Below are 18,683 nucleotides of genomic sequence, written 5' to 3'. Positions count from 1 at the left end.
TGCAACCGAGCGCTCAATGTTAAAGCCCAGTTTGCTCGTCATGAATCCACGGGTCCGCCTGCAGTCCTTCCTCTTACCACTAGGGCCCAACGCTTCAACGTTGGAGTGCCTCACTGGCCCCTTGGGCACAGCGCATCCACGATTTGGCCCAATCCATCCCAGAATGCACTCTGTTCCTAACCGGAAGGAGGAGTGGAATCGCCTCATGCGCTTTTGAGCAACTTAATGCAAGTGGATGGGAGGAGAAATCCGGTGCCGTCTCTATTAATATATACTTTAAGAGCCCTAGCCCCTGCTGTTTTCACACCTACTGCAGCCATGCAGCATACAAAGCACGATGATTGTTGTGTACGAGCTCCTTGAGAGAGCAACTGCAGAACTGTGTTGGGACCGGGTCGGGAAAAAAATATAGGGCTGCTATATCAAGTGCTGCTGTGACTGGCTGACCAGGGATCAGATCAGGTTACTGTAGCGCAATATGGGGGAACAAAGTTATTTCCCCGTTGGTTAAAGACAAGTGAAAGCCGAGAGAGCACGCACGAACAAAACGCACATTATTATCTAATATGTTCATTTATTCAGACTTCCTTATTACTAAGCGATGTTTATGCAATCCAATAGAAAGTCAGGAAATTACTTTAATATTTACAATCCAGTCTTTAACCGCTTTAGTGCTTATAGTCAGTTAATTAAATTCAGAGGAGCCGGAGGACTCATCTAATTGGTTACACTCTTCGGAGCTACCCATAACACAAAACAATGTCCCTGTGCTCGTGCACACACACACACACGCACGCGCACACACACACACACACACACACACACACACACACACACACACACACACACACACACACACACACACACACACACTAGACCTACAGCTGGAACTCCACTCCTCCAATCTGCAACACAATTAATGTATACAATACGTATAGTGAGGGTCCCTGCTTCATCTCTCTCTCAGCTAAGGGGTCAATAGAGGCCAAGGACCACTGAAACAAATAGGCTCTAGATCAAGGCAGAAGGGATAGCTGAAGCCAGGGTATATTGTTCGCTGTCGGACAATTGGTTGTCTGACTATTCGCTGTCGGACTATTGGTTGTCGGACTATTAGTCGTCGGACTATGTAGTCTCCGGTCACTCTACCCCTGAGCCACTGCCGCCCCCTGTTGGTACTAGTCTAAACAGACAGACATAGGGACAGATACACATTGCTCTTCCTTGGAGTGGCTGCACCACTCGAAAATCAGACCCGTCTGAACTGAGTGGTGCTGTTGGGGTGTTGGACTATTGGTTGTCTGAGTCAGACAACCAATAGTCCGACAGCGAATAGTCCGACAACCAATTATCCGACAGCCAATAATCAGACATCCAATAGTCAGACAGTCTGACTATTGGATGTCTGACTATTGGCTGTCTATGGAGTCAATTTCAGTTGAGTGATGGGTGATAATTACTTATTGGTCATTTAGCACTGATGATAAGGTCCTATGTCCGAAACATTTGCTATTGTTTTGCACCTTTCACTTTGAGGTTTATGTAGAGAGCGGGTCTTTTTCTGCCAGTTTAGGAATACAGTTTTCCTAAATAGCCGGGAAATGGATCAGCAGCAATATATCACGATTACCGTTAATACAAATTAAGATTGGGATGAAAAATGTTTTTGTTAAATGCAATAAAAAAAAAATCCAGTCTTAAAATAATACTGGTCTAAAATCTAACTGAAACGGTATTGTATGCTTACAAACTAAATTTTATCGAAAAAATACTGTATTATTAGTTTTATTGTTTTTGTCAGTTTATTGCATATGTGAACTGAAAATCAGAAAACCCATTCATCAGATTAAATTTTACAGTGTTCAAGAGTTCCAATTTTTTTAATTTCCTTGTGTCATCTCTACCAATCAGATTGCTTGGTTGGAACTACCTTGTAATAATTGTCTCCACCAGGCCGAAGGCATGGGGAGAGAGTATGTTTTGCACTCCGTCCGTCCGTCCGTGTGTGTGTGTGTGTGTGTGTGTCCGTCCGTGAGCAGCTAATCTCGGCCACCGTTAACCCGGTCGATGCCAAATTTTGCACACACACTCCCTGGATGCCAACGATGAACCTCTGCCCCAAACTTTCCAGAACGGCCTGTTATAGCGCCACCAGGAGGCCGCTTTGTGCAAAACAAGTTTTTGCACAGTACACCTACAGATTTTGTCCAAACATCACGCAAATTGGTACACAGTCTCTCTAGAGCCATTCAACGAAACCGGTCTTTCACATTTCTCAGACTCCATCCTGATTGGTTAAGATTGGCTTCCAAAGTTCACAGGAATGCTCACTTCAAACAAAATGCTGCAAATCATGAACACATCGCGTGATTTCCGTGAAATTGTGCACCCACATTCCCACTAGGCCGAGGACGAAATGCCACATGAACAATTTCAACTCAGCCTCAAGGTGGCGCTATAACTGGCCGAAAAGTGTTTTTACCTCTATCTGCACGGATCTGTGGATAACTTTGTATGCCAACTCCCTAGAGGCCAAGGAAAAACCTTTGCCTGGAATTTTTCACATCTGCTCTTTATAGCGCCACCAGGAGGCCGACATATGTAAAACACATTTTCTATTATTACTCCTTCAGATTTTATCCAAATTTCACGCAAATCGGTACACATGATCTCCATAGTCATGCCATGTCCTACATTCCTATCCTGGTGGAGACCTGTGCCCAGAAGGGCACTTTTTCTAGTTAGTGATATGTTGTCGAACCGGCTGGCTCCCTCACTGATCCACTCCTTCCTGTAACCCATTTGCCTAAAGCGTTCATCAAAGTCCAAAGATGTCATGTCATGAGATCAAAATATGTTGGTTTAACCCATTTAGGCCTGACGTAGAAATTAAAAAAACGTTCGCTCTGAAAGAGCCACATTTTTACGATTTTTCAAAAATAGCAGACTTACAAGTTCATAGGGCGCCACGCGGTGGCCCCATCATCCGTCGCTGCTCGTGTAATGAGCGACAGGCTCTTGCTGTCCAAAAACTGGACCAACTCCCCATGCTAAAGCTTCATGTCCTCGTAGGGCACATCAACTTCTTCACCCTCGACGGGTGGCTCGAGATCTTTCGAGATATCCTTCAACCTCTGTAGTCGCAGATGTCCCAACATCCTCGTCTCCCACAGTAAATATCTCTCCGCATCTCCGTCGAAACACAATCTTGACCAATGGCAATGACCACTCGAAGCAGCCCGCATGGTTCGGTTCTTCTCTTGTTAGCCTAACTCGAGACTAGCTCGGCAAAGCACGCAGACAACAAACTTTTCACCCCGTAAATAAATCTGGTCTCTCTGGGCCCATAACCTGTTGAGTTTCACAGCTGTCTTAGCGTGTTGTACCAGAAATATAAGAAGTGAAGAAATAGACAAAGGAATAACACTGAAGTAAATAAATAACACACCAGGAGGCATCAGCGTACTGTTGCTGGATCAGTACGACACACGTCACTGACAGATTTATTCACACCTGGTTATATACAGAACAGATAACAAGCACTTCCTGTCTGGGCTTTGTTACTCCACAATAAGAGTATATCAATAATCAAATATATATACAATTCAGATCATATTCCAACATATGCCATAAATGTTGTTTTTACCTGGTTTTGAATAATTTAATACTGAATGAAAAAAAAACGTATATCCACACACTCATATAGCTGCCAATGCCAATGTCACAAATGTTTCAAACATTCTGTAAAATAAATAGGGTGGTTATATTATAGTAACAATATGTATGCTTATGACTTTCATTGACATTTTCTTGTCTTTTCTTTTTCTTATGGTGATACTTTTACATGCATTCAAGTTTATATTCAAGAAGCAAGATTGTCGTAATTCTTAATTGTCTTCTTTAATACAATTATTTCCATTCATAACTAGTAAATTAAACATTTTACAGGTTTGCTATTGATTAGTTTGCTTATCATTTTATTTTAAAAGGCTTCATTTTATTCTATTAGTTTTAGTGAGGTTGATATGGTTTGGACATGTATTTTAGTTTTAGTCATAGTCTTTTGAATATTTTGTTTTAGTCACATTTTAGTGTCCTGGAATGTTTTAGTGCTAGTAATAGTTAGTAGTAGTAGCTAATAGTTAATAGTTTTAGTCGACTAAATCTACAGTAGATTTAGTGAGCTTGTAGATCTGCTATTTTCAGCATGCAACCTAGGATAAAACTGGATCTCTTATCCACAAGTCCCTCGCTAACATTTTAGTCTAGTTTTTATTTGTTGACGAAATTGTCAATATATTAAGTCATAGTTTTAGTTGTCATAGATTCATTTTTTATTTCGTTTTTATTTTGTTTTCGTCAGTGAAAAAGGGTAGTTGATGAAACATTTTCGTCTTAGTTTTAATCGACAAAATCAACACTGATGAGTACATTAGGAGGACGCAGAAGATGGAGCTCACAGGCAAGAGAAGAGGAGGCCAAAGGGTTTTAAAAACATAAATTAATTCATAATACTAAGATCATTATCTGGGTTTAAAAACAAAATATGGTAGGCTACACTTCTGCACACCCTTAAAACAAAATTTGATCAGAAATATCTAACCTAAGTGATGGGATTGTGTACTTGGTCCGCCATTACATAATCTCCCTGTCACGTCCTGTCCTATAGGACGTACCACGCCTGGACCGCCGTCCCTACCTTTGCCCCTCTGTTACCTTCCCCTGGCTGATTGTGAGACTGTGTCCACCTGCGCTTCTAAGCTGAAGAGACTTTGGTTAATGAGCATGGAGGTATATTAGGGACTCTGTGTTATTGGTTAGGTTGCTCAATTATAACACTGTTTCCCAAGAGTGGGACTTTATGTTATGTATGCCCTGGGAGGGTTTTCTGAGTTATAATAAAAGTGCTTGAGTGCAAGTCGTTGCCTGGATTATTCTGCATACGGGTCCAAATACTGAGGTGTTCCTACACTCCCATTATAGAACAGGTAGTTCCGACATGCCATGGTTGATAAAAGCTCTCCTGCCTTGACCAGCACTTCTTATACTTCATACACCTTGTTATAAGCAATGGATAATTATATACACTAGTCCTTACCCGTTGTGAGATATTTGCCCCCCCCCCCCCTTGTGGCTGCGGGGGGTACTGCGCCCTGGTCGCATTTTTATTTTATTAATGTGTCAAATCGAAAAAAGGGCTTCGTTACGCCCTCCATATTCATATGGTCAATGCCTGTGTGAAAAGTGGGAGCGATTGGTGCAGGCAATGAGGAGATAATGTGGTGTTTCTGACACACACACTCACACACACACATTGTTAGAATGGTGCAGGCAATGAGGAGATAATGCGATGTTTCTGACACACACACACACACACACACACACACACTCACACACACTCTCACACACACAGACATTGTTAGAATTATAGTATGATTTATAACAAGTGTTATGAAACCTTATGTGTGCATTATACTGTTTTCACCTTGAGAAGAACCAGATATTGTTAGGGTTCCTTGCCATGATGTAGGCTAGTAGGCCTAACTACAAATTATATAAATATATATATATATATATATATATATATATATATATATATATATATATATATATAACTTTTTGCTCCGACACTGTTACGGCCCTATGTGGCCTTAGTGTTGTTGTGGTTGTGTTTAATCCACTGTCAGTGTTTTTCAGTGCTGCATGATGACTGGAGGGTGGATTGGAGGAGTGGCTTAGGCCTGGGCTATACGTCTCTAGGTTTTTATAAAACAGATATTTTCGTACTCCGTCGTATGGGCAGGGGCCCATACGACAAAGATATCTGTGTCCACTCATACAACCCAAAACGATCATTTTTCCAACAAGCATGCCAGGCCAGTAGGTGGCGATAAGAAATATGTAACGCAATAGAAAAACTACTAAAAACAAAACAAACAAGGCATGCAGACAGGACTCCGTCTAGTGAGCAACTTTGGAACTCACCTTCTATAATATAATCACAAACCCCACTTTCCCAGGTGATTCGCTAGCCTAGTGGACTACTACGCACACTTGTAATCTATGCTTTGCTTCGCTGGTTCGCGCCCCACTGCCGCCACTGTTTTTACAACTGCAGACTTTTTAATAGTTTTTGGATTAAGGTTGCATTAAAAAGACTGGATTAAGGTTGGTGAACGATGTGTTGCTCCCCTGCTTGCATACATAACCGCAAGCAGGGGAGCAACTCATCCTTCACCAACCTTAATCCAAAAACGATTAAAAAGTCTGCGGTTGTAAAAACAGCGGCGGCAGTGGGGCGCGAACCAGCGAAGCGAAGCAAAGCAAAGCAAAGCATATATTTTCTTAGTCTGCGTAGTAGTCCACTAGGCTAGCGAGGCAGCTGGAAGAATAGGGTTTGTGTTTATATTAGATGGTGAGGATCCGCCCGCGCGGGTGGCGCTAGCTGCCATCGTGTTTGTTGTCATTTCTATGGTAACCTCACGTTCACCCCGGAAGTTGTTCGTTTTTCAATCCATGAACTGATGCGCATGCTCAGTGTTAAAGGCAACAACGAACATGCGCGACTAGGGAGGTGACGTCATCCTTCCTCAAAAACTCCGTTTCGCATGACTACACAGCTCCTCCATCCAGATCTTTTCGGAAATCTCCACTTATTTATCCGTTGCCAAAAACCTCCGTTTGAGTGGCCGAAAACGCCGTTTGCGTCTGGCTGAAAGGCCCAAACGCACATAGAAATGTGCGTTTGAAAAAACACCCAGAGTCGTATAGCCCAGGCCTCTGTGTCTGGAGACACCTGGGCCTCATATTTCAATCAACCAGCCACCAGTATAAAAGGCTGGGGAGAAGCTCCTCGTCAGTCTTGCCATCCGTCACCTGTGCTGCTGAACCCAGTCTGTAGCTAGGGTAGTGTCTGTAGGCTGTGTGCCTTACCTGCTGAGTTTGAGGTTTCTCTAGTTACTGAGTGTTTAGAGAACAGACCAACCTAGGAAGCATTGTACACAAACCGCTGTCAAAATATCCCAAACCCTTTTCCTGTGTTAAAAGAAGGGAAGCTGTATGGTAAGGGTGTGCTGCTATTTATTTTGGTGCCCCAGTTTTGACCCATTGTTTAATGTTTAGTCAGGGAGCCTAGATTGTAATTTTCTTTTTGGTGTAGTTTAGGATTGTTTCTTTTCTAGGTAGGGTTGGGGGGTGTTTTGTTTGTTATTTTTAGCATTGGCCACCCTGAAGCTACATGCTTGCCCTGTTGATGTGAATATTGCAAAGATTTTCAATAAATGTACACCTCTTTGCCTGAATTGGTTTGTGATCCTTGACAGCCACAATATATATTCCTCCTTTGGAGCCAAGACCCCATATAGGGTCAAAGGTCGTAATATATTTGGGGGCTCGTCCGAGATCAGCAGCAGGTGTTAACAGGTGTGGATGGTAAAATGGCACAATTCGACTTAAAGCTTTTTCTAAGTGATCCTACTTTTGAAAAGTTGAACCTGTGCAGGACAGCAGACTTAAACATAGTTGCTGACCATTTTGGGGTACAGGCAGCTCGCCCTCATTTAAGGCCATTGTGTTGGCCCAGCTGGTGGCTAATGGGCCCATTGTGTTGCCGCCTGTGCCTGAACCTCCTCAGGTGGAGGGGGGTGATGTGGGTGGTGGGGCTGAACAAGCTCAGGTTGAACCTCCTCAGGTGGAGGGGGGTGCTCAAAGTGGGGCAGTATCGCCCATGTCCTTGGAGGGTTCCTCTTGGGGGGGATCTACACCAGAAGGCGCACCTTTAAAGATGCGCTTGGCTCGCCTTCGACTAGGTGCCAAAGACAATGCTTGCTGCTGTGTGGTTACGAGGAAGGAGGAAGACCCTTCTCTCCAGTGCTCAGAGACAGATGCCAACCCCCAGTCCCAGCAACTTAAGAAGACCACTTCCAGGACGAAGCCAGGTAGACTATGCTACCGCTGCCACCTTCCTGGCCATGGCATCGCTGACTGTCCTGATGGCCAGTCCAAAGGTCAACCTCCTTAAGTCTAACGTAAGCCTGTCATTTTGAGCAAGTTGTCAGTTGGGTTACTTTTAACATTTGTCATCTCCTTGTTCAGTCGGACACAGTCTGGTGTGGCTGCAGGTCCAGAACCTGGTGATTGTGTGAGATGGACAAGTTAACTTTGAATGACTGTGATATTCATTGTTTCCAACTATTCTGATTTGTATGTGTTTTGAAGCTCTTCTGTTTAGTAAACCCTAGGGGTTTATTTTTATGGGGGAGGGTGTTACGGCCCTATGTGGCCTTAGTGTTGTTGTGGTTGTGTTTAATCCACTGTCAGTGTTTTTCAGTGCTGCAAGATGACTGGAGGGTGGATTGGAGGAGTGGCTTAGTGACTGGAGACACCTGGGCCTCATATTTCAACCAGCCACCAGTATAAAAGGCTGGGGAGAAGCTCCTCGTCAGTCTTGCCATCCGTCACCTGTGCTGCTGAACCCAGTCTGTAGCTAGGGTAGTGTCTGTAGGCTGTGTGCCTTACCTGCTGAGTTTGAGGTTTCTCTAGTTACTGAGTGTTTAGAGAACAGACCAACCTAGGAAGCATTGTACACAAACCGCTGTCAAAATATCCCAAACCCTTTTCCTGTGTTAAAAGAAGGGAAGCTGTATGGTAAGGGTGTGCTGCTATTTATTTTGGTGCCCCAGTTTTGACCCATTAGTTTAATGTTTAGTCAGGGAGCCTAGATTGTAATTTTCTTTTTGGTGTAGTTTAGGATTGTTTCTTTTCTAGGTAGGGTTGGGGGGTGTTTTGTTTGTTATTTTTAGCATTGGCCACCCTGAAGCTATATATACATGCTTGCCCTGTTGATGTGAATATTGCAAAGATTTTCAATAAATGTACACCTCTTTGCCTGAATTGGTTTGTGATCCTTGACAGCCACAATATATATTCCTCCTTTGGAGCCAAGACCCCATATAGGGTCAAAGGTCGTAATAGACACGTTAGTCTCATTATACTAATAAACCCTCCATTCAGTTCAGACAAGATTTTGGGTTGAAATCCCACATTGTCCTTGCCCCCATTTGCAACAATCAATTATGACTAGACTACATGACAACCAGGAATAGTCAGGTGACCTCCGGAGACGCCAGAATGGTGAATGGCAAATGGTGCATTTATATAGCGCCTTTATCCAAGACGCTTTACATAGCTGATTGTGCATCAATTCACCCATTCACACACACATTCATACACCAATGGTGGAGGAAACCATGCTAGCACACCAACCAGCACATCAGGAGCAATTCGGGGTTCAGTGTCTTGCTCAAGGAGACGTCGACACCAACTCTGGGGGAGCCCGGGTTCGAACTGGCAACCCAGCCACTCTACCCCTGAGCCACTGAAAGATGGCAGGGTTGGCGCCCCAGCCTGTGTCTTCATGTTACCCGCGACGACATGTTTTACCATTGAGCTAATACAGCCTGCTTGCTTGGGAGATCAATTGAATCTTGACTATCACGTAAAAGTTTGTGTCAGATCATGTGTCGATGTGAGACGATGACCTTTGACACGATCTAAATGTCTCAATATACGAGCAGGGAGACAAAATTCAACCACCCCAATTGTATATCAGTTATATTACATGGGTGGCACTCGCAGTGGATCAGGGGAAGAGTGGCCGGTAGAGCAGTCGGAGGTGAATTGAAAGGTTCCCAATTTGATTACGGGCTTCCCCAGAGTAATGGACAGCAATCAGCTGCAATTGCATACCAGACTGTTGCCTCTTGCAATTTCCAAATGCTTGGAGCAACAGAAGAGCTGTCATGAGTAACTTTAAAGCGGAAGTGGAGCCTCCTATTGTTGCTTAGCAGAAAAGGAAATAAATAAGCTCTAAAGATAATTAAAAATATATTTTTGTGAACAGAAATGGGCAGCTTCCTTACACGGATTTCGAGAGCTGTATTTCCAGACTCTATATAGCATTCGGAGATTGTGGAATAGTCTGGCTACACAAAACTAACAATTGCACATGATACACTGTCTTCCTGTCTCTTCAGTTGACGTGCTGTTGAAGGCTGTGGGAGACACTCCCATCATGAAGACCAATAAATGGGCCGTGGAGAGGGGGAGGACAGTTCAGTCTCTGTCCCAGTTCATCGCTCGCTTCCTCAAACTGGATGCCAGCGAGCAACTGGTGAGGACTCGGTTCAGACCTGAATCCCTACTAAACAATGATGTTGTTGCCGTCAGGCAGAATCGGCAAGCAAGAGACAATAGTGTTGAAGTGTCCGACTCCTTGAGCAAGACTCTGAACCCCTTATTGCTCCAGATGTGCAGGTTTGTGCCTTGCATGGTTTTTTATGTACAGCGCTTTGGATAAAAGCGCTTTATAAATGCACCATTTGGCATTTACCACTTATTGTATTAACATACTGTACACTACCATACAGATTGGACACAATTAAAATGTATGTTTTATTCATTAAATAAGTTACATAGAGGCATTACAATCCTGGGTAAAAATCTAATTGCTAAATAAATTAAAATCATCAATAAGATATGTCTAATATTCCTTCAAGACCGTTATAGAAATCACCTTTAACTTTAGCCCCACAGACACACACAGGCCCAGCAACTGCTCCGCACAACACCAGCTGTATTGATACATTGATACAAAGTGAGTACTTCTTTCACCACTGTATATCATTACACATTATATCCCAAATCCCAGACGATCTAGTCTAATTTCACTAGTATTGATATATTTCCTAGCCCTGTTCATTCAGATCCTCGATAAGCCATGACTCATTTTCCTCAAGACCTTTGTAGAAAGCACGTTTGGCTTTAGCCCCGCGGTTATTCACGAGTATAAAGAGTTCCCTCATCTTTCCCTGAGTGGTTCTCTCAGCCCTGACATTACTGTAGTCCTCATCCTTCATGACGCCCTCTTCAACCAGCAGGTCCAGGATGGGTTCCACATTGCTCACTCTCTGAATCAAGGCACGCTTGTGTTTAGTGACAAAGTCAACCTCTGTGGACAAAACATATAAACATAACAAAATAAATATTTTTTTGCATTCCTCAATTTCTGGAATATTAGCAAGTGCTTGTATATATAGGCCTATATCGACTAGTAGTTAAAGGACCACTTTTCAACCTATCTTCATATAATAGGTCCTCACTAATAATCATGATAAAATGGCACGATTCTTTTCTACTCAGTCTGTGTCTCATAGGAGGGCTGTGGGCAGTTGAAAAACCGTCTTCCAGTGACATCATCATTAGGCAGATTATTTTTTAAACAAGTTTTCATTATCGTGATAACGATGGCTTCCATTTTCGCATTGCAACTTTTCAGGACTAGAAAGCCTGCAGTTTTTATTAGCTTGTATTCCCCATCAATGATGTCACTGGAAGATGATTTCTGAACTGCCCCACAGCCCTCCTATGAGACACAGACCAAGTAGACATTATTAGTGAGGATCTATTATATGAAGATAGGTTGAAAAGTGGTGAAGTGGTCCTTTAACACAAGCCTTGCGATTGAATTGGAAGGCAATTGGAAACTTATACATTTTTACACATTTTTAGATCTGTTTCACTATGTTTTGAATTGGAACTAATTGGGTCACAGTCTGTGAAGCAGTGATATGTAACTGATATATAAAGGTAACAAAAACAATACAAAGGAGACTATGATGCAGACTGCTATAATACAAAATGTTAATGGGATTCAATTGTAAGTAACACATAGGCCTAACTCCAAATTAAATGTACTATCTATTTACAGAATCAATTAACTGAAAAAGAAAGAAAGAAAGAACACTCACTTGAGTCAGGTCCTTTGGATGTTGCTGCAGGAACTAAATTCAATGTTCAAATTAATTTAATATGCAAACATGTAAGCTAAAATGGACTAGTAAAAGTTGGAAACAAATTGTTGTCAACTTTACTTAGCACTCACCTGGGACAGATGCAGCCACATCTTTGGATTGTACTGCAAGAAATGTAAAAACTAATGGATCTTCTAACTTTCACCATTACACTGGGATATACATTTACAATGTGCTATACAATTGTCATCATCTAACATTACATTAGTGCGTATAGTTAATTAAATTCCGAGGAGTATGTTTGGTTACATTTGTATACTCCTATAGGAGCTACAAAACTGACAGTAAAAGTTACAGTATGCCACCGCCTGGCCACACCCACCACTAATGATAATTGATTAGCCCTTGATTAACAGCTCAACGTCTAAGATCTAAGTGTGCACATTTGCACGAATGAGTGACCAAATGCTCATTCCAATCCTTTAGTATAGCATTAGCTCTACTCTACCTTTGTTTTGATACTGCTTCTGTAGATCTTTCCTGACAACCTTCCCCAGAACATTCACCATGATCTGATCCACATTATCGGGGTACGTCTGCAGAATCACGTCGGCTGTGTCCATCCTGTCTTTGTTCTGCAGGAGGGCTCTTCCAATCGGGTCTTGGCCGTCGAGGTTAGCAGGTTCTCGCAGGAACCTCTGGAACTGCTTGAACTCGTTGTCTTCCAGCTCTCCCAGAGTTGTATTGATGCACTCCATGTCTGTCTTCATTCTCTTATTTTATGTGGCCTACTGTACATGAGGAAAGCCATGACAAAAGTACACAGGGAAGACATATTTGCATATTATAACCACACCTGGGGTTATATATTAGAGTAATGTTAACTCCATAGACACACAAAAAACTGAAAAAGTACAAAACTATGGCACCCCATGTTTAACATACATTTCTATAATTATTCTTTTGTATTGTTCTAAAAACTATTTGTCTTGAATGAATTAAACTATTGCATATAGACAGGTCAGGGAAAGCAAATCAATATATATTAAACAGTTTTACTGTTACTGTACACACAATAACTGAGGAGGCTTTTCTGAAATAGGGTCTGTAGTACAAACATTTATGTCAATATCCAAATGTATACAGCATCAGAGTGGAAAACTACTTCATATACAACTCAGATTAATGACTGAACCCTTATTTGGCCTCACTCACACCTTACAACAGACTGATGTATGTTTGTTGTATACAAAGGGTGTGATACATCTTGCCCCAATGCATTTCCAATGGAAGTCACATGGTTTGACACAACATTTGTGTTGTATGAGGGGGGCAGTCGAAACACAGCCATACAACAGCTTGTAGTCCAAAATGTTGTATCAAACCATGCAACATGGGGGCGGCCATGACACTTACATCTTGCTTATATCTAGCATGCATCAATGTTGTATGCTAGATCGAAAGGTGTTAGTAAGTACGAATTGAGTGATTCCACCCAGTGTCCAGTAGATGGCGAACATTAAACACCAGACAGAAAAAGAGAGCACAACAGATAGAGACAGACATACATAATACATGCAGTGGTGGAAAAAGTACTCAAATGTTGTACTTAAATAAAAGTATCAATACTGCAATGTAAAACAAGTAGAAAGTAGACTACTCATAATGCCCCAACAGTATAACAATATTTTGAAAATAGAAGATATGCACGCTCTAAATGCACAAATCGCATCGCGACAGCGACACTACACAGCGATTTGACTGTATTGTAAGCTAAGGTGACACAATACTTATCACATCTCAGTTTCCAGAGTTTCCAGTTTTGAATTCCAGAATAGTTTTGAATGAAGATAGGCATGTATAGGCAGACCTATACAAAGCCAACGTGCAATAACTACGCAAACAATTTAACCTTTAAGACCTGAGGGCAATTCTACAAATGCCTTCTAAATCAGTAGGCCTATATCAAACGATTTTGTGTCAAGGACCCCTATATCTGATTTTTTTTGTGCCAGAAAAGAAGCTTTCAAGATTAAAAAAATAAACAAAGAAATTGCAGATGTACAAGCTTGCAGCACGGCACAAGGTGATGGGATACAAGGGTTTAAATGAAGGTGTTTTAGTCAGCCAAATGGGTATTAAATATGGCATATATTAGGGATATTACACTATTTGTATTTAATAAAATGCAGGAAGCTCACGTTCAGTGTTTAGTCAACAGGCAGGCAGGCAGGCAGGCAGACAGACAGACAGACATGAGGATGCGAGAGAGAGACTAAAAGGAGAGACAGATACATCAAGGTGTGTGCAAAACTAAAACATGCACCTCGTTCAACTGATAATTCAAGTTGTACCACTGCCAAGTTGAAGACACACATGCATGTGCAGTTGTGCACACACTAGTAGTAAGACAGGATTTGCATCTGCATTCCATAATCCAAGTTAATGCTACACTACAAAATAATCAAAACCAAAAGTAAGAAATGCTCCTCAACAAAAATACAAGACAGCAAAGGCACACAGTGCATTAAAAAACATTAACCTAACCAACATACCTAGTGCAAAAGAGGAAGAACATCACCTCATAACCTTCCCTCTGCAAGGACTCTGTTAGTAATGTTTAACCCCCAACCCCTGCATGCACGCACACACTGACTGTAGCCTGTGTTTATAGGCTTTGTGCAGCACAGTGCTTTTGTAGTGTATTGATAATCATAATGAATACTTTACTGAGCAACTTTTACTTGTAGTGGATTATAGGCTATGTTGAAATACAGGTAAATAGCATTTATATCAAATTTGATGTAAATTATATCAATTTTACTAGCCTACAATGCAAGTTGGAAATGCATGCCCCACCCAGTTAAGGGACACAAACATTTGTGTCCCTTTTATGCCCATATATGGAGTTCTTTGTCAGGCATGCCCAAATATGGAGTATTATTCAGATGTCAGATCATCATTGTGATGCCAGAACAGGCCAGCTCCATATATGGAGATCTAGGGGTGACCAGGTGTGATCAATTAGCTATTGGGCCATGTCCAGAGCCTGTCCAGAGCCTGCCCATAATATGGAGATTTCCGTATCTGTATCTCTGTGTCCCATTATTCCTATATGGAGTTCTGTGTCAGGCATGCCCAAATATGGAGTGTTGTGATGACAGAACAGGCCAACTCCATATATGGAGCCTGGGCATGTGGCCCTGTCCAGAGCCCAGGCAGAGGCCTTTTGTGGCAGTTCTGGACAACCGTGTGTCCGACCGACTCAACACCGGGCACTGCACTCCCAGTGGGGGTGTGGAACGCGTGTGTCGAATTTGAAGTCGGTGGGGGAAACGGTTCTTGAGTTACGTGGATTACAGACGTACAGACAGACGTACAGAGACGTGGTGCATTCATTTATAGATAGATATATGACCAGGAGAAGCCTATACTTTGAATGGGGTTGTCCGGTCGTGCACCACTGCATATCTCCAGACTTTGAGAAAACCCTGCCTACTGATAAGTTCATGATCAACAGGTAACTTCTGCACATTTAAGTAAGCCAATCTTAGCCAATCAGAATGGAATATGGAAAGTCAGACGGACACATCTTGATCACATAACTACATAGATAATGTGCACCGACTTGATTTGCGCGAGGTTTGGGCAAAATCTGTGGGAGTAGTAGCAAAAATGTGTTTTTATCGTTTTCATGGTGGACAATTTGTAAAACGTGGGGTGGAGATCCCCACTGGCCTACTGTGTGTGAAACGGGACATTCTGCATATAACACACACTTTTAGCTACCCGTATTGTGCCAAATATAAGACGACTCCGATTATAAAACGACCCCCATTTTTCAAGACTCATTTGTGGAAAAAGAATATTGAATGTCAAATAGTCTAGTCCCCGATTATAATACAACCTCGTTTTTTTAGGATATTTCCATTGAAAAAAAAAAACAATCGTCTTATATTCAGCACAATATGGTACTTTAAGTGTAATACTGCACTGCATTTCAGTATTGATACTTTTACTTAGGAAAGAGTACTTTTCCCACCACTGGTTGTGTGTCCCTCCGTGGATTGTAATTGAACTGAACCCATATATGTTCTTCTATAGCGCCGGGCCTTCCAAACCTCCTGTGTATACTCCTCCTGGAGTTCCACTGACCAATAGTTGGGATGGGTAAATGCAAAAGTACAGTGACAGGCGACTTGCTAGCTTGAATGGTTAGGGCACGTACCGCCAGGATTGGCAGTCTAATTTCACATTTGTTACGTATTTGTTGTTAGACTGGTTCTTGAAAGCAAGTGAGTGAGTGAACTGAAGAATGTCATCAGAGAGAGAGAGAGAGAGATAGAGAGAGAGAGAGAAGGGACTATTCAGATCTCGGTCAATGGTCCTGTCACCTGGCCATGATCTGTCCATAAAAAAAACAATGAACTAATATATATGTTCAAGTGATCATTTCAGTGAAGTGTGTAGCATTGCCAAGTTCAAGTTGACAGACATGCATGCACGCAGCCAGGCACGCAAACTAAAACAGATGGATTTTGTTTCTTTCCATATACTGCAGTGTAAACTCTACAGCTACAGTCCGGTACCAGGTAATGTCTCTATCAGGAAATTCAAACTTTTATAGCCCTACAACTGAAACTCCACACAGGAGTCTGGAATGCCAAAGTCCAGAGTGCCACTCACATTTTTGTCTCTCTAGTTATTTCATTATTCCTTTGGCTTTTCTGAGGCTGGATGCTCTCCGTAGAAAATGTATGTTAACGTGTAGCAGCAGCATTACACATTACTCAACTCTCCCCCCCACATACTCAATTCAATTAAATTCAACAGGCTTTATCGGCATGACATTTTACAAGTGTTGCCAAAGCACAATCACAAATATGACAAACAACAACATAACAACATAATATCAATGGAATGAAAAATATATTAAAATAAAATAAAATAAAGCAGGTGGTGCAGAAAATAAAACATGGCATACTGTATACTCACTCACATTTTCAAACAACACACATCCCAGGTTGAATATGAATATGAATCCTGTTTTGGTTTTATTCTGTATTATTGTCCATAAAAAAGGACATGAAGGCTTACCTGTGTGTGTTTTTGTGGGTGCTGTCTAAGAAGTGTGCAGGCTCTGTGCAGGTGTCACAGGCTTTGACATGGAGGTGTCTGTTACTTTGTTCAGTGTTCATAGAAGGTACTACAGTTAGGTGTGGTGTGCAGAGTAAGATACTGGTTCAGTGGTTCTCAACAACGGGTCCGGGGACCACCAGCAGGTTTTTTCTTTTACCTCTGGGACCCATGACTATTCGTCATTTTAAATAAGATCTGCCTAACGATGATGTCACTGGTGGAAGGGTTTCTGAACTGCCCACAGCCCTTCTATGACACAGATGAGTACATTTCTTTTTATTTTTTTATTTTTTTATTTTATCATGAACATTAGTGAGGACCAATTCTATGAAGATAAGTTGAAAAGTGATCCTTTAAGGTAAAGGCAGTGCAACAAGTTAAAAACACAGATACATGCCTCTTTGTCTGACGTCTGTCACTCACGAGAGAATACAATTAAGAATTTAAAGAACATTTATTTATTTAAAATAAAATGTATCAAGCTGAATGTAGTCAAATCAACTGTCATTCCTTTACATTTGGCCAAATGTAAATGAGTAACAGTAACATTTAGTTTATTCTTCAAGAATACGTTTTCATCAATCTTTGTATTGGTGAGTAGCGAAATCGATCTTTTTATTTTTGCAGAAGTCGAAAGGCTGTGCTGCATGTCGAGAGGCTTTGCGGCATGTCATGCTGTCAGGCTGTCAGGCGGCAGGAAATGAAGAGTCCCATAGCCACAAGGAGAAGTCCTTAGGGCTATGGACCAGAGTTAATATAGAACTATTTAACACTGTTACTGAACAAACACTATAGCAATTGTCAGAATAGTTATTTAAACTTTTAAACAAAAATATATCACTTAGCCTACATTTATTCGGGAAAGCATGTTCGGTTTTTTGTGTTGGCTATTAAAAAATAGCAGACAGACAAGCTCGCAGTGACTTGTACATCTGCTATTTTCTAACATTTTTGAAAGATCTTGAAAGTTTGAGAACCTACAAAGGCATTTGTAGAATCATCCTCAGGTCTTAATGGGTTAACCCATTCAGGATGGGAACACCTTTTGGGGTTAATTGCTATCTACAGTATAGCAACATTCGGCCATATATTTACATTTTTATTATCGTGAGAACGTTGGCTTCCATTATCGCATTGCAACTTTTCAGGAATAGAAAGCCTGCCGTTTCGAATTAAGTTGGATTCCCCATCGATGATGTGACTGGTGGACAGGTTTACTGACACAGACACAGAAAAATATTGTGGAATTTTTAACATTAACATTAATGAGGACCAATTATATGAAGGTAGCCTATATACGTTGAAAAGGTTCATGTTTTAGGTTGTTATTAGCCCGGACAGGAGACCCACAGAGCCTAGTCCTTCCATGCGCCAGAAGTGTCTCCCAGCCCTGGCAGAGTTCTGGAGTAGTTCCAACAGATTGTGTGGCCCTGATTTTGCCCTAGTGGGACTGATCGAGGGTAGCTATACTGGGACGTAAGTCGGGACTTGATCACCCCGGCTGGGTCACCTGAGTGAGGGGTATGATGTTGGTAGACCCGAAACCACGTTGACCTCAGGATACATCACTGAGGATATGTCCCAGGTGCATCCATGTGATGTATTTTTTAGTTATAGAAAGTAAAAGATAAGGGTTATTTTTTAAAACAAGGCTCCAGACCTCCCAAAACAAACTGGTCAGGCTCCTACTTGGCCTCACCCCCCGAACCCACCTCACCCCTGCCCACTTTGACA

The 18,683-nt window shown here is 41.8% G+C and overlaps 1 protein-coding gene across 1 annotated transcript; it reads right to left on the bottom strand.

The window, feature by feature from the left end:
- Nucleotides 1-10,745: 10,745 nt before the first annotated feature.
- Nucleotides 10,746-12,580, bottom strand: LOC310871748 (apoptosis-associated speck-like protein containing a CARD; the record flags this gene model as incomplete). The annotated part of the gene is made up of 2 exons (XM_083783386.1): nt 10,746-11,008; nt 12,319-12,580. The coding sequence occupies 2 exons, from the start codon at nt 12,578-12,580 to the stop codon at nt 10,746-10,748; spliced, it is 525 nt and encodes a 174-aa protein (XP_083639512.1).
- Nucleotides 12,581-18,683: the final 6,103 nt, after the last annotated feature.

This window comes from Protomyctophum parallelum, assembly GCF_964188405.1.
Source record: "Protomyctophum parallelum genome assembly, chromosome: 15".
Taxonomy (NCBI): Eukaryota; Metazoa; Chordata; class Actinopteri; order Myctophiformes; family Myctophidae; genus Protomyctophum; species Protomyctophum parallelum.
The sequence above is the reverse complement of the archived record's forward strand: the minus strand, read 5'-3'. Positions and strand labels throughout refer to the sequence as shown.